Consider the following 13,979-nt stretch of genomic DNA (forward strand, 5'->3'; position numbering starts at 1 on the left):
TCTGCACGGCGCCTATGGTGACGTTCAAATGTTTCTTTCCTATCTATCTTTCTAATATTTTTTGGGGGCTGCACATGTACGATTCACGCACCCAGTTCTCTCACGATGTTTTACACTTGCATGTCTGCATATCCTGGCTGGATTGCTAGCTCAATCTTTCTATTTCTTTTCTCTTTTCTTCTTATACCTGACCACTTCCTTGGGTCCTTCTGTTTTCTGCTGCTTCTACTTTACATCTACTTCTTTATCCACAGGGAATGCCCCTATTCAATACCACACTTTCACAACACTAGACTCATCCAATCCTTGTATCCAATACCATAGCAATACTGCACTGGTTTGATTATGATGTGCGATCTTCCCCGCGCTACATTTAGCGCCCCTGTGCCGGTGGAGCCGGCCGACAGGTTTTGATTTTTGCCCCTGGCGACATCCCACATAACAACCCTTGATCCAGATGGAATGAAAAAGATAGATAATCTCCGAACATGATATCATAATATATCATCAAACATCCAAGTCCCAATCATTCCCCAAGCTCAAGGCACGGTCCGTAGGTTAAACCGTGTGACTGTACACGTATTTCCATATATAGCGCGTGGGTCCAGGGTCTCACATTAGGGTCTTTGACTTTTGACTTTGTTTAGGGCTAGGCTAAGGGTAAGGGGGTTGGAATGTCAATTGTAACTCTGCTTTGTGTATCCGATTTAGAGCGTCTTTCTTATTAATTCACATTTTCTACGTGGTCTGTATGTGTATATATATACATATATATTGCTGTACATGTGCATTTGGAGATAACTTCGTATCCGAGTGCGTATGCAGTACACCTCATCCAAACGCGTCTTGCGGACTCCGTAGTGATCAACACGCCGATCTGCACCAGTGTCTTACTTGTTCACTTCCCAGTATTATGCCAAATGGTCCTAAAAACCAGTCTTGGGTTGACACATACTATATTCTTGTACACGTACCATCTGTTCTAGAACGTTGATCGCCAAGAGATAGGGATGGATGTGTTCATCAGTACGGAGTACGGTATTTTAATCGGATCAATTATCGGACTGTCAATACTAAATCAGAATCAAATTTACTGTCATTCATAACTGGACATTTCGGCCAATATCTGAATCACGCCATTGATATGCATACTCGAGCTCATCATGTTATCAACACGTTCTTTCACACCGTTGTAATCCTGCAGTTGATCCCTCTTGCCTGTAGATCTTCTTCGATCTTGACTAATTCGTTTGTGTAGTAACTCTGGTTTTCCAGACGGAGTTCCCACTTACCCATGTCTGCTATATATGTGTTAGGTGTTATATCGGGGGTATAGCTCTTGGGTAGGGAGGCCAGAGATGCGGAAGAGGAACATGAGGATGGGCAAGAAAAGAGGGAGGAGGTAGGAGAAACTGCCGCCTCACAGTGCTCACCCACACCCCCCGAAACAGAAGGAATAGAAGCACGAGACGAACCCCCCAAACTCCCACACCAATCCTCCCCATCATCGCTCCAAGGACAATCAGAAAACATATCCCCCTCCCCATCCACCACCAGCTCCTGATTCCTCCCCCTAACACCCAACCCAAAAAGCGGCTCTAAAAATACCCCAAGAACCCCCAATTCCTCTGCGAACCAGGTCCGTCCCAGAACAAGTACAAACGCCCTCAACCCAGCCAACGCGCGCAAAGCGACACAAGTCTCAATCCACTGCGCCCGTCCTGCAGAAACATAGATCGCCCGTACGGGATCTTTACTAGGAAGCCAATGGCCCGGAAAAGACCAGCGCAGTTCGACGTACCGGATGGAGGACCATGATTCGGTTGGGATTGTGGGTTGCATGTAGGATGCTGTCCAGGGATTGCTGAACTCTAGGGTTGAAGTTGTGTATAGTTTTTGGATTGATTCTTTGTAGCTGATGGGGGGAAAATTGTTAGGTTAGGTTGGAAATAGTGGGTATGGATGGGTATGGTCGTGACTTTGGGAGCTTGGGAGTATGGGAGTGTAAACATACGTCAATCGACAACTCAACGCTAAACCCAACAGCATACTTTTCTTTCGGCGTGCTAGATCGCCTTCTTTTGCTGGTTGGGGGATACCGCCTCCATGACAGATTTCGCAGAATAACTCTGTGTTTCGGCGGCTGTGGTGGTTTGCCGATGAGGATCCCGATGCCGACGACGGCGAGGCGGATCTTGAAGATGATGGTGATGGCGAAGTTGAGGCTGACGAGGTCTCAAGTGGAACTGGACAGAGCACGTGCCCTAGTCGTTGCTGGCTCCTTTGGATGATATGTATGCGTTGACCTCCCAGGACGTATTCCCAGATCATGAGACGTAGTTCCGGCGATAGCCGTGCCAATAGCCGGCTTTGGGGCTGGGGTTGGGGACATTGGATTTGGGGGCGTTTGCGGGGGAGGGGAGGGGGTTTGTTGCCTGACGAGGTTGTTAGATTCAACAAGATAGTAAAAGCAAAGTTTGTAGACTGAGGGAGGTGAGGTATGAAATCGCGGTAAACAAGGGAAGTGTTGGAGATTGGAGATGAGATAGAGGAGATCGGCTTATCTTACTCTGATACCGTTGAGCCAGAACATCTTCCCAAGAAAAGACCCCTTTCATACGGGCCATTGTTGAAGATGAAGCCGAAGCTAGCTCTGAGACTAGAAGGAAGGCCCTTAATATAATAGCATTGGAATGACCTGCTGATCAGACCGGGCAGAATTACACAAGGACTGCACAAGTTCCCGACAATTCGAAACGGTCAAGGGGTAACAAAGCAAGAGTCGGTGAAAAGATAACATTCAAGCTCCCTAATGAATAGACTAAGCCAAGCTCAGATAAGAAAAGAGACAAGAAAATGAATCGGTTCCATTCGGCTAAACTCTAGACTCGATCTATACAATCTTCCCCTTCACCAGGTCTGCATCCTGCACAAACCATACATGCCTAGCACGTACAACACCCACTCGGACTCGGACTACGAGAACGAACAGGAGAGTCACCACCAGAAACAGCATTCCCCAGTGTATTAGTCGGACAAGAAACCTTTAATCCCTGCTGCAAAAGCGCCATCCCATCCGGCGCTAGCCGATCCATCTCCGCATCAGCAGGCAACGTCCCAACATAAGCATTGAAGTTGTAAATGCCACAAGGACACTCGTCTTTAATATCGCGTAGACTAGTCCCAGACAGATCCTCGACGGTCTGTCCGTCCCGCATCACACGGAACGACTGCGCGCCCACGCCCATCGGCACCGTCCAAGCCCGGACCCCTGCCGGTGCCTGAAAGGTCTGGGTGTTCATGCCCGACGTCACCTCTACCGAGGCGGGTTCTTTCAGCTGCGTGACTACGAAGACGGCGTCTTGCATTGTATCTGCGCCCTCTGGGCGGCCGCGGAAGAAGTTGCCGCTGGCGTTGTTGGCGTTTTGCATCGTTGTGTCTGTTGCGTCGCAGTTGGTTGATTTGGGGGATGGGCGGTACCAGTAGATTATTTTTTCTTCTTCAAGGAAATCTATGGGTAATTCCGAGCCTGCTTTGTAGGCGGCGATGAAGGGTTTGGCCATGTCGAGCCAGCCATTGTGTGGCCTGTGTTTCTTGTGAGTTGGTTGTTTGGATGGCTTGGGGCTTGCGTGCTTACATGTCCATTACCCATTTTGAGGAGCCGTCGTCTGTGTGAGGCGATGAGAGGGGCCCGATGTAGTGCGACTCGCCGTAGTCGTTCCAGGTGATGATCTCCACGAAACGGGGCTTGGTCGCGAGGATCTCTCTCCATCGGTTGTACCAGAGGAGGTCCGAGGGGAAGACCCAATTCTTGCTGTAGGAGACTTCGTCGCCGAAATGCGTCGAGAACCAGGGCGAGACGGCTATTCAGTCAGCAAGGTCCAAGGTAAGACCTTGATAGTCACTCACGAGCAATGTAAGGCTTCCCAGCAAGCGCCGAGTGGTACGCGGCATCACCATCCATAACTGACACCGTCCGCTCAGCAGTCGGAGCCTTGTTGTATCCATCACTCCCCCATGCCATCCAGTTCAGGGCAGAATCCACATCATTGAAATCACCCTGTCCAGGGTGGAAGTTTGGCGCGAAAAAGACATTACAGCCAGCTGCAGCTCTCATCGCACCACAATCGACACCATCGCCGGTGAAAGACGACACGAAAACCTTGCCATCAACCATAAGCTGCGCAGGGTGGTTTGAAAACTCTTTAATCTTATTGCCGACCTCGCTTCCCTGGCCGACGTGGTACCAGTTAAAATCAAAGGAGATAAACACCTTCATCCCATTGTCGGCGGCAGATTGATAGGCAAAGTTCAGCTGGGTATCGGTGTAAGAATCAGTGCCGATATTCAAGGCGAAGGCATCAATGCCGGCCTCTTTGGCGCGTTTCATGTCGGCATCATAGTCACTGGCATTTTGGCGGTTGCTCACAACGCCCATCTAGAAGCTGTCAGTGGTGCCAGACAAGAAAAACCAAAACAAACGTGTCTCACCATGAAATGACAGAAAACCAGTCTGTTCCCGTGATTGGCATCCTCATCGCGAATCGACATTTTGTTAAACTCCACAGGAGTAGGCGAAGCAGTAATGAAAGGAATCAGCCCTACGAGGGCCAGAAAGATAAAACGAAACATCTCGGCGAAATAAATAAACCCAAGGTCCAGCCAAGGATTGGTTACGTAAGGTAAAGGAGTGAACGAGAACAAGATCTCAAGACTGTGAACTAAAACCAGAGCTCATGCAAAAGAAGATACCAGGGGCGAAATGGGAATCTCGATATATAGACTTCCAGAGTCTTTGACAATCAGCCCTGGCCCCTCCATTCACGCCACAATGTCCCTGATCATCCACCCTTCATATGCGCCTACAAACCACAAATGCACAATCCACAATGCTCCGATGGCCCTGCAAGGCGCTGCTTACCCTTCCTGTCAACCTTGAAGGATTGGACCTCGACTGCTACAGTGTCACCCTGTCAGACGGGGAACGTCGGCGCTTACAATCCGGGAATGTGGATGTGTATCAAGAGACGAGATTTGGACATTGTGCCCCCCTGTGGATCTGAACATGCACGGGCACATTTCAATGCAAGGGTTCTTATGGCAAAGACTTGTACCTGGTGGGATGGGCCGATGGGATTGGTTGGGCGACGCCTCCTTTCGTCGGCGGCTAATTTCAGGGACGGGTGTGTTTTATGTTTGATAGATAGGAAGGGGCTGATCGGAACTTTTTACTGTCGATAGATCTAGTCGGTCTGGTCTAGTCTTTTCCAGTCTAGTTTGCGATTTGCTTTTGCGATTTGCATCTACCGGAAAGTGTACAAGGCTGCAGACGGTTGAGATCTAGATCTCTAAACTAATCAGTCGAAGGTGTCTCAGGGGGCTAAGCATCCGACCCTGCAGGTAGATTACGACTTACACGTGGAAATGAGTTAAACAAAAGAGCAATCAGATTCTGATAGAGCATAGATGTGCACAGTGTTTCTCGTGTCAAATGTGTCCGATTGGCGTGGCGTTTTTAAGGACGAAGAAATTCAAGTTTCACCTGAATCCTGTTTTGTGAATAATTTAAAGGAATTAAAAGCATGTCTTACTCACACTGATTGAATAATTGATGCTTCTATTTCTACATGTACTTCCCCGAGGACAATAATGCAATGTTGTTCGGACAGCGTTGTGGTGATCTCGTGCTTTATGCCTCATTCCGCTGTTGGAATCGCATGGACCTGCTAGATTCCGAGGGTGTACACATGTGCTGCATGGTATTTCAGCAGCTGGAAGTAGCGGATATCTACCGAGTCCTGGCCTAACCGCAATCTGGGGAACCCGGAGAAAGCTCCTACTGAACATGTCCTAGCATATGCCCACCTGGGCAGGTGTCAAGCCGGTGAATGCGGCGATTCAGGAGCGAGTGCTACATTGTATCACACTAAACAAATGTGTCCATCCTCGAAGTAGGCACGCGACCATCACAGTTGCACTCGGAGAGCCAATAGTCTACTGGGAGCATGGTGAACGTGAGTCTGTAAGATACTTGCGTTATTTCATGATCATTCGTTAAACTCGATACCATTGTTATCTAAGAAAAGCAGGTTGGATAAACTCATTGAGCCAGAAAGGCATGAGCTAGCCTACAGCACTGCAAAGGCAGAAACATAGCTAACCGAGCTGTCACTCACATCTTCAACATCCGAGCTTCGCTCGTAACGCAAGAAGTAGAAACGCCCTTGCTTGTCTGCCGGTCGACTAGCTGTGACATTTTCCAGAGCAGCCATGATGATGCCAATCGGATGACGCCCACATACCGTATTACCGGTGCGATCAATCACGTCCAGGAAATTCTTGGCAGACCCGGTGGTGATAGCAGCCATAGTCGCCATGTCGAATGCCGAGATGCCTTCATGAATGGCAGGCTCACGACTCGGAATTCGATCCCGCTGGCGCAGATGATGACCAGCAGAAACCATCTCAATTCTATCGCTGACGCTGTTGGCATCCGATCCTGGCTGTGGAAGCTGGTCGCTAGACACAGGGAGTGACGGCCCACGCTTGGGAGCCTGTGGGACGTAGTATGTGTAGCGGAAGCGAAGACCCCAGTGGCAGAAGTCTGAGCTTATGACAAAGGCGTTGGATGGGTCGGCCAGGTAGGGAGCGAGAAGATTACCAAATGCTTGTTCTGTTGCAGCCGAGGTATTACCCACCATGATTGGGACCAAAGGGGGGTATTCTGAGGTTGGGGCATCTGGGTATTGAAGCTGGAGCAAGCGGTGGACGTATGGGAGATGCATCTCGATACTGTGCTCGTCCTCGTCGACGGACTTTGTCATGGTTGTGAAGCTAACCTTTGACCCGTTGGGTCTGGTTGCTTGTGTTGCGAACAGCTGGGTGATCAGTTCGGTGTCTAGTGGGAGGGGTTCATCGGATAGAGGGGTACGATAAGAAGTCAAGGTTGGGAGAGCCAGTGTTGACAGTGCAACATGGTGCGATGGTCCTAGGATGAAGATCCGTTTCCTGTTTCATTAGTATCGGATGTTGGTGGGATGGTGAGATGATGGGATGATAAGCTCACGCTTTCGAGAGGTCCAGGGCCTTGTATGCGTAGGCAGCACAGGGCCCTGAGTATGAATATCCCGCATGTCTAGTTGGTTAGAATTGTTTTGAGCTCACCCTAAATGAGGGTCTCATACGGTGCGATGATCACTCTAGCCCCCGCGGTTGGCAGCGAACCGACCTTGTCCATTGTATCCGGCACCAGTCCCAACCAGCCATCCAGCTGTCGGGCCAAGGCACGGCCATTGTCTGTATACCATGACCCAGAGTGAGATGCGCGTCGGGAAGACATGTTAGTCAATAGGATGGGTGTTGATGAGGTGAAGCTCGGGGAGATAAAGAAGCGGGGAGCGTCATGGTGGGGATCCCCCAACAAGCTTCAATATGAAGATGAAGGCACCTAGATTCCTGAACGAGAGCCAGTATTGGTGGCCAAGAAGGTTTTTATTTGAATTAACCAGATAGTGCTCCAAATCATATAATTTAAGACAAAGATGCTTGACATCAATATATTATATGCAAAACTTTAAGAAATTGGCCGGTTTAAATTTGTACAAAACCTCGATTCTTCCAAATGTATGCTATGTCTGATATTGAATCTTGAATTGTAGTCCTGGATACCAGAGGAATGATTAGGTACTAGGGATGCCGCGTGGTGGTTTAGACAGGAGGTTCATGGTAGTCTTAAACTAGCTACGATAATTATCGACAACGACCATAATCAATATCCACTATGAAATCCAGCATTTCATGTAGAAATGAGCATCAACCCAACATGTTAATGGAACACTAGCTATATTACCCGTTTAGGACTAGCGTGACTAGAATGCAACGCGAATCCCGTAATTGACGCGCTTGGCCAATTGCATTCTCAGAGTGCAGCCTTCCTCTTCCTCTCAATCTCACTCCCTCAGACTCTGGACACGCAATTTCTCCAGCTTATCCTCTCACCCGCAATAATGTCCCTCAAGCGCAAGGCTGATTTTGCAGCTGTCCCATCCAGCCCATCAATTGCGGCCCCCAGCGAATGGGGCATGGTGATTGATGGAAACAATCACCTTCACAGCCGGACACGCAAGCGTTTCAGAGACGACCGTCCAAGCGACCAAGTTATTTACCGTACGTGTTTCTTTCTGGCCCCAATTAGCCACGAGACACCCCTTGATCGCATTGTCCTTCAGCGTTGCTTACAGACTACAGAAAACACATTACGCTGGATCTTTTCCGCTCAGAAGCAACAAGTGCCTGCATCGACGGTTGAAATGGATACAATGGAATCGGAAGCTGCTCTCGAAGCACCCGTGGAGGTCGACCCGCGACAGCAAACATTACACAGGTTCTTTCAACCAACACCCCAGCAATCATCACCCTTCCGACCATCCCGTCAAGCGCTTGCGCCTCGCGCAAATGAGACAGCGCTTGCACAGGAGGACATTCTCCGACGCCGGGCGTTTGAGCAGATGACCTCGGCGGACAGCTCGAGCACAAGTGATAGCAACAGTCCCGGATTCAATCAAATGGGTGCTGACGTGGATATGGATATGGACATGGATGTGAATAGCGGCAGTGGAAGTGATAGTTCCGGTCAGTTATCCAGGAACTGGGCTGGAGGCATGGCTTGGGTATGATCACGAGACTTCGTGACCATCATAGCTGGTGTTAATATGCGGAGAGACTTGCTTTTGCCTCTCACTCTTTCGTGATACCTATTGGGTTATTCGGGCAAGGTGTTTTAGGCTACAATCAGCCTTGATATAATCATTTTTGACACAACAGGTGTTTTGTGTCCTTGGCGTTGATAAATATGCGGGATTAATTGAAAGATCATGGGCTATAGCTTTCAGTGAATAGAATTAGCCAATATCTAAACCTGATTTGGGTTATATGAGCTTTACATTGCGAAAGGCAGGCATATACTGACAATAGCACCGAAGCAAACCGGCAATGATGGGTAGAGATTGACTAACTGCGCAAGAATATACAAAAAGTGGACCGAGGAACTTAGAGAGAGCTACTTTACCAAATTATCAGTCCTAACTCGGATTTATACATGTGCTTGGTCAGAGCTTTTGGCCTCAGGCTCCACAAACGGTTGTTCGCCCACCTGCGTCGTTTCCCTAATTGAACCATCACCCGGAGGAACCCCGGACCTGCCATGAGAACCATTTGACCGTCTATCAAATTTCTATCCACCTCCTTTTCTGAGTTGACTACTCCTCAGCTTGACACTCGGACTTCACCTGGTGCATTAGAACTCTGCAGCTGACACGAGCACCCCGCCAACCATGGACAACAGCCAAGGTACTCAATACTTGGAGAGGCTATTAGGTCGTTCACTGCGGATTCACACGACTGACACTCGGATGTTCGTCGGGCTCTTCAAGTGTACCGATGCAGTAAGTGGTCGTTGGTGGGGTCCTACAGGACCGACCCTCTGAGCTGGACTGACCGAATCTCAACAGGACCGCAACATCATTCTCGCCAATTCCTTCGAGTACCGCATGCCAACTACATCAGCGGTACAAGCCGCCGTAAGCGAGAATGAATATACGGAAGGATCAGAAGCAAAGAGCACAACTGTCAGGGTGAACATGACGAGCCGACTTATAGGCCTTATTGTGATACCGGGGCGTCATATCACGAAAATCGAGCTGGAGTAGACCTCTAGGCTCCAACAAAAACTCGTATCCACCAGACCGTCACATTCCTGTTTTGGGGGCTGTTTTATACTCCTCCCTCGAATGACAAACCTGGCCCTATCACCTAAGACCAAGCACGGTGGTCACGATCTATCACATTCAAGCGCCCACTACGCCGCACTCGGAGCCCTGTCCCCTGTCCATGCCCTACGCTTTTCTCCCCGGTCCTTGTTTCGCTAGCACGAGGTTGGGTGTGGGGCTGCCAAGGAGGTTTGCCTTACGGGCCCTGGCGCTCACTGCTCTATGAACGTGGCACGGGGAACACTGCAGCTGCATCGCACTTGACTTGGCCAGTAGGTCCGCTGCTCGATATCACGGAGCGATTGGCGGGTACTCTGGATGAGTAGGGATGGAGGGGCAAAAAGCGGTGTCCCGCCACAGAGATACCTTGGCACGCAGTGAGTGTTCTTTTCGTGCAGAACCAAGACTATCTGTGGCTCGTGTCCGATTCCGCTGCGAGCAGGCCAGGGGTGGGGTGTGTATCTTTGAAACGGACTTTGGCCGATACAATATATACGCAAAGCGCCAACAGGGACGCAGCAACACTTTTTCCTTGTGATGTGTCTATCTTGCTCCAGAACGTGGATTCGAGTCGTTGAGTCAGTGGTGCTGCACCTTAATCTCTGCCCCTTCTGATAGGAGGCATTGCGGGGTCCAAGCTCTAGATGGATGTCTTTGTCAATGGCCGGGTAGGTTCGGAAAAGCCTTTGAGACTGGTTCTTCAAGTTCATTTGCACTGGTCTTTTCAGATGGTCCAAATTCAAATTTCAATGCATGTACGCAGTAGAAACGGAGCACAGTCGCTTACTGCGCGCTAATGAGAATGTGTTTGTCTAATAGAATGAACAAGACAAATTCCATCATGAGATCAAAGACAAGACAGGGCGCACAAATAAGTTATAGTCAAAAGTACCACAATTTCGGCTATTCTTGAAATTGTGAAGCTGGAGGAAAAGTTAGATTTGCCCCTTAGATTCTTACATCTGGTTCTATATCTAAGTGTAATACACAGTCTAAAATTATAAATATCCAAGTCCAGACTCTCTTTGTTGTATAGCCCGGACCGAGAGATCCTCCGAGATCACCGAATCGAGACCGCCGTGGCCAAAAACATAGCAGATCGACTTTCGTTAGCGGTGGCGGAGTCTTCCCCTCTCTCTGCTCACTTTAGCTTCTTCCCTTGTCACATCTTCTTGGGAGATCCCTTTTGTGTGCTCCCACTTACCCAGTAAGTACAACCTCGTGGGGTTACCGCCTGCGGTTATGTGGATAATTACTCCCGTCCAAACCCCGTACATAATGACGCATTCCTCTACCCGCAAATCCACCACCTCCTCCCCTTGCTTTTTTTATCTCTCCAAACCTCCACATGCCAACTGGGTCTTGGTGGAGTTCAGCCCTGTTAATATCACGCTTGCATTGCCTGTGAAAGAGGCTAACCCACTGTACAGCAGAGCTTCATAGGCTGCCGCTTCGGAGCTCCCGCCCTCCACTTACCTGTGAGCTTTTCCACCTTTTGACACCTCCTGTCTGCAGCCACCACAAGTCGAATCGCTTGTTAGATCTTCATCTTTGACTAGGCCGGATCATTTCGTCGTTCCACTTGCCACGCTGATCGCATCTACACCTTTCCTCTACCCGCATCCCTCCGACTTGGCTTGGGGGTTGTCAAAATTACTACTCGCAGATCCCACCTCGGACCGTTGGGCAGGATATCCGTGCTTAATATACCAAAGAAGGAGCTCGGGCCAAGACATTCCAACACAAAAGGGGCTTTCTCGGCATAGCACTTTGAATATCCTTCGTTTGTGCGATCCTTTCAACTCAAGCTTGGCAGTCATCCAAGCCGAGCCATCATGGGCCAGTCACATTCCAAGGGCAACGCTTCAGGCGACCCTTTGCAGTCTTATCCTTCCTTCTCGAAATCCGATACGAAGGAATCCCTTCGCTCTTTCCGCGGCTCGATCCGATCGAAAATCCCAGGGACTCGGAGCTCTGACAGCCCTCGTGGTTCTACCACCGCCCTTTCTCGAACCGAAAGTCAGACCGACAAGTCTGATGTTGGCTCAATCAAGTCGGCCAAATCAGGCGGCAGCCGTCCTAGCTCCAATGCCGGTCTTCCCCAGACGCCTGGCTCCGAAGACGCCTCCCGACCCGGTTCTCCCCAACCCCCACCATCTCCTTCGCTTTCTGCCAGTTTGCAGAAAGGACACAAGGATGTGAATGCGATGCAGCAGAGCGGTGAGGTGGACCATGTGTCCGAAGGTCCTCCTTCTGGTGGTCCCCCGACCGGCGCCGCTCCAGCTGTTGGTGAATCCATCCTGATGAAGCGCGAGAACCAGCTGAACCCTATTCTGGACTTCATTATGAATGCGCCTCTGGAGACATCTGGCTCCCCTGGAATGGGCATGGGCGCTTTGAAATCTATTGATTTGGACGACATGATCACGCGACTTCTGGATGCTGGGTATTCTGCCAAGGTTACGAAGACTGTGTGTTTGAAGAACGCAGAAATTACCGCCATTTGCACGGCCGCGCGTGAGCTTTTCCTATCTCAGCCTGCTTTGTTGGAGCTTTCTGCTCCTGTGAAGATTGTCGGTGATGTGCACGGTCAATACACCGATCTCATTCGGCTGTTCGAGATGTGTGGTTTCCCACCTGCCTCAAACTACCTCTTCCTGGGTGACTATGTCGACCGCGGCAAGCAGAGTCTAGAGACGATTCTCTTGCTGATGTGCTATAAGCTCAAGTATCCCGAGAACTTTTTCCTGCTGCGCGGAAACCACGAGTGCGCCAACGTCACACGAGTTTATGGATTTTACGACGAGTGTAAGCGTCGTTGCAACATCAAGGTCTGGAAGACCTTTATCGATACCTTCAACACCCTCCCCATCGCTGCGATTGTCGCCGGCAAGATTTTCTGTGTTCACGGTGGTCTCTCGCCTAGTCTCTCCCACATGGATGATATCCGGGGTATCGCTCGTCCCACCGATGTGCCCGACTATGGTCTGTTGAATGATCTCCTATGGAGTGACCCAGCGGACATGGAAGAAGATTGGGAGCCCAATGAACGAGGTGTCAGCTACTGCTTCGGAAAGAAGGTGATCATGAACTTCTTGCAACGCCATGACTTCGACCTGGTTTGTCGTGCACACATGGTTGTTGAGGATGGCTACGAGTTCTACCAGGATCGCATCCTGGTGACCGTCTTCTCAGCACCTAATGTAAGCTTCCTCATGTGTATTTCAAGAACCCAACTGACTTTATTTAGTACTGCGGTGAATTCGATAATTGGGGCGCGATCATGTCTGTCTCAGGTGAATTGCTTTGCAGTTTCGAACTTCTCAAACCGCTGGACTCGACCGCCTTGAAGAACCATATTAAGAAGGGTCGTAAGGAGCGCAACAGCATCCTGAACAGCCCTGTAAGATACCCCTTGCTTTTTGCATCCCCTTCCAAGGGATCGACGCTGCATCGTGCAACCAGCCGATGCTTCCCCAGATGCACCTCGTTTTTGACCAAGTGCTAACGAATCACAGCCCGCCGCCGTATCAGCACAAAGCTATTAGGCCTGACAATTATCAACACTTTGAAATTGATCTCAGCTCTTGCGATATATGCCAACATCACTGTCATGGTCTCGACCCCGATCGTTGACCGGAAATGCACACAGCCACGACTTCAGCCCAGCAGCAGCGTGACAACTGACACCACTTTTCAATTGGTTAATCACAGAAAGCTCTGCAACAACAGAATCAAACCATGCACCATCTCCTGGACCCGACGGCCCCGGTATGGATGCCCAGCTGAGCTTGGCGCAGTCTAGAACCGGAATGGCTTGACCGCCCCGCACATGGGAGACTCTGGCGACAGAAATTGCGCCGAGGCCGATCTCAGATTGCAGATTCGATGGACACAATTGGACAAATAGGAGGAACGGGGCATCTAGGCCACTTCATTGCGGCCTAATCGGACCCTTTTCACAAGGGACACCTCACGGAATTAACCAGACACATCGTTTCGGGCTTTGCAATAGATTCTAGTCAAGCTGGGATTCTATTCTCACCCTTGGAATCATCTTTGATACAATACTGTCTTATTATCTATTATGGTCTTCTTCCGCATGTATCTACTCTTTTCTCTACTTTCTACTAATGGAGTTACTTGGGGATTTTCGAACATAATTAACTCAAATATTTCCACCAAAACAGTAGCCTAGAACAATGATGATCT

General features: G+C 49.7%; 5 protein-coding genes across 5 annotated transcripts; 3 read left to right on the top strand and 2 right to left on the bottom strand.

Moving 5' to 3' along the window:
• Window positions 1-2,327: 2,327 nt before the first annotated feature.
• N7508_009204 (glycoside hydrolase family 71 protein) lies at window positions 2,328-4,551 on the bottom strand (the record flags this gene model as incomplete). The annotated part of the gene is made up of 5 exons (XM_058467267.1): window positions 2,328-2,435; window positions 2,991-3,585; window positions 3,638-3,863; window positions 3,910-4,438; window positions 4,492-4,551. 5 exons carry the CDS (start codon window positions 4,549-4,551, stop codon window positions 2,328-2,330), a joined length of 1,518 nt encoding a protein of 505 aa, XP_058315113.1.
• A 1,076-nt stretch (window positions 4,552-5,627) lies between these two features.
• N7508_009205 (uncharacterized protein) lies at window positions 5,628-5,807 on the top strand (the record flags this gene model as incomplete). Its single annotated transcript, XM_058467268.1, has 1 exon — window positions 5,628-5,807. One exon carries the CDS (start codon window positions 5,628-5,630, stop codon window positions 5,805-5,807), a length of 180 nt encoding a protein of 59 aa, XP_058315114.1.
• Window positions 5,808-6,128: 321 nt separating this feature from the next.
• N7508_009206 (protein MEMO1) lies at window positions 6,129-7,339 on the bottom strand (the record flags this gene model as incomplete). Its single annotated transcript, XM_058467269.1, has 3 exons — window positions 6,129-7,008; window positions 7,067-7,135; window positions 7,185-7,339. The coding sequence occupies 3 exons, from the start codon at window positions 7,337-7,339 to the stop codon at window positions 6,129-6,131; spliced, it is 1,104 nt and encodes a 367-aa protein (XP_058315115.1).
• A 667-nt stretch (window positions 7,340-8,006) lies between these two features.
• On the top strand, window positions 8,007-8,675 carry N7508_009207 (uncharacterized protein; the record flags this gene model as incomplete). The annotated part of the gene is made up of 1 exon (XM_058467270.1): window positions 8,007-8,675. One exon carries the CDS (start codon window positions 8,007-8,009, stop codon window positions 8,673-8,675), a length of 669 nt encoding a protein of 222 aa, XP_058315116.1.
• Window positions 8,676-11,602: 2,927 nt separating this feature from the next.
• phzA (putative serine/threonine protein phosphatase) lies at window positions 11,603-13,315 on the top strand (the record flags this gene model as incomplete). The annotated part of the gene is made up of 3 exons (XM_058467271.1): window positions 11,603-12,970; window positions 13,018-13,170; window positions 13,286-13,315. The coding sequence occupies 3 exons, from the start codon at window positions 11,603-11,605 to the stop codon at window positions 13,313-13,315; spliced, it is 1,551 nt and encodes a 516-aa protein (XP_058315117.1).
• Between the last annotated feature and the right edge of the window lie 664 nt (window positions 13,316-13,979).

This window comes from Penicillium antarcticum, assembly GCF_028974205.1.
Source record: "Penicillium antarcticum strain IBT 31339 chromosome Unknown utg000009l_segment0_segment0, whole genome shotgun sequence".
NCBI classification, from domain to species: Eukaryota; Fungi; Ascomycota; class Eurotiomycetes; order Eurotiales; family Aspergillaceae; genus Penicillium; species Penicillium antarcticum.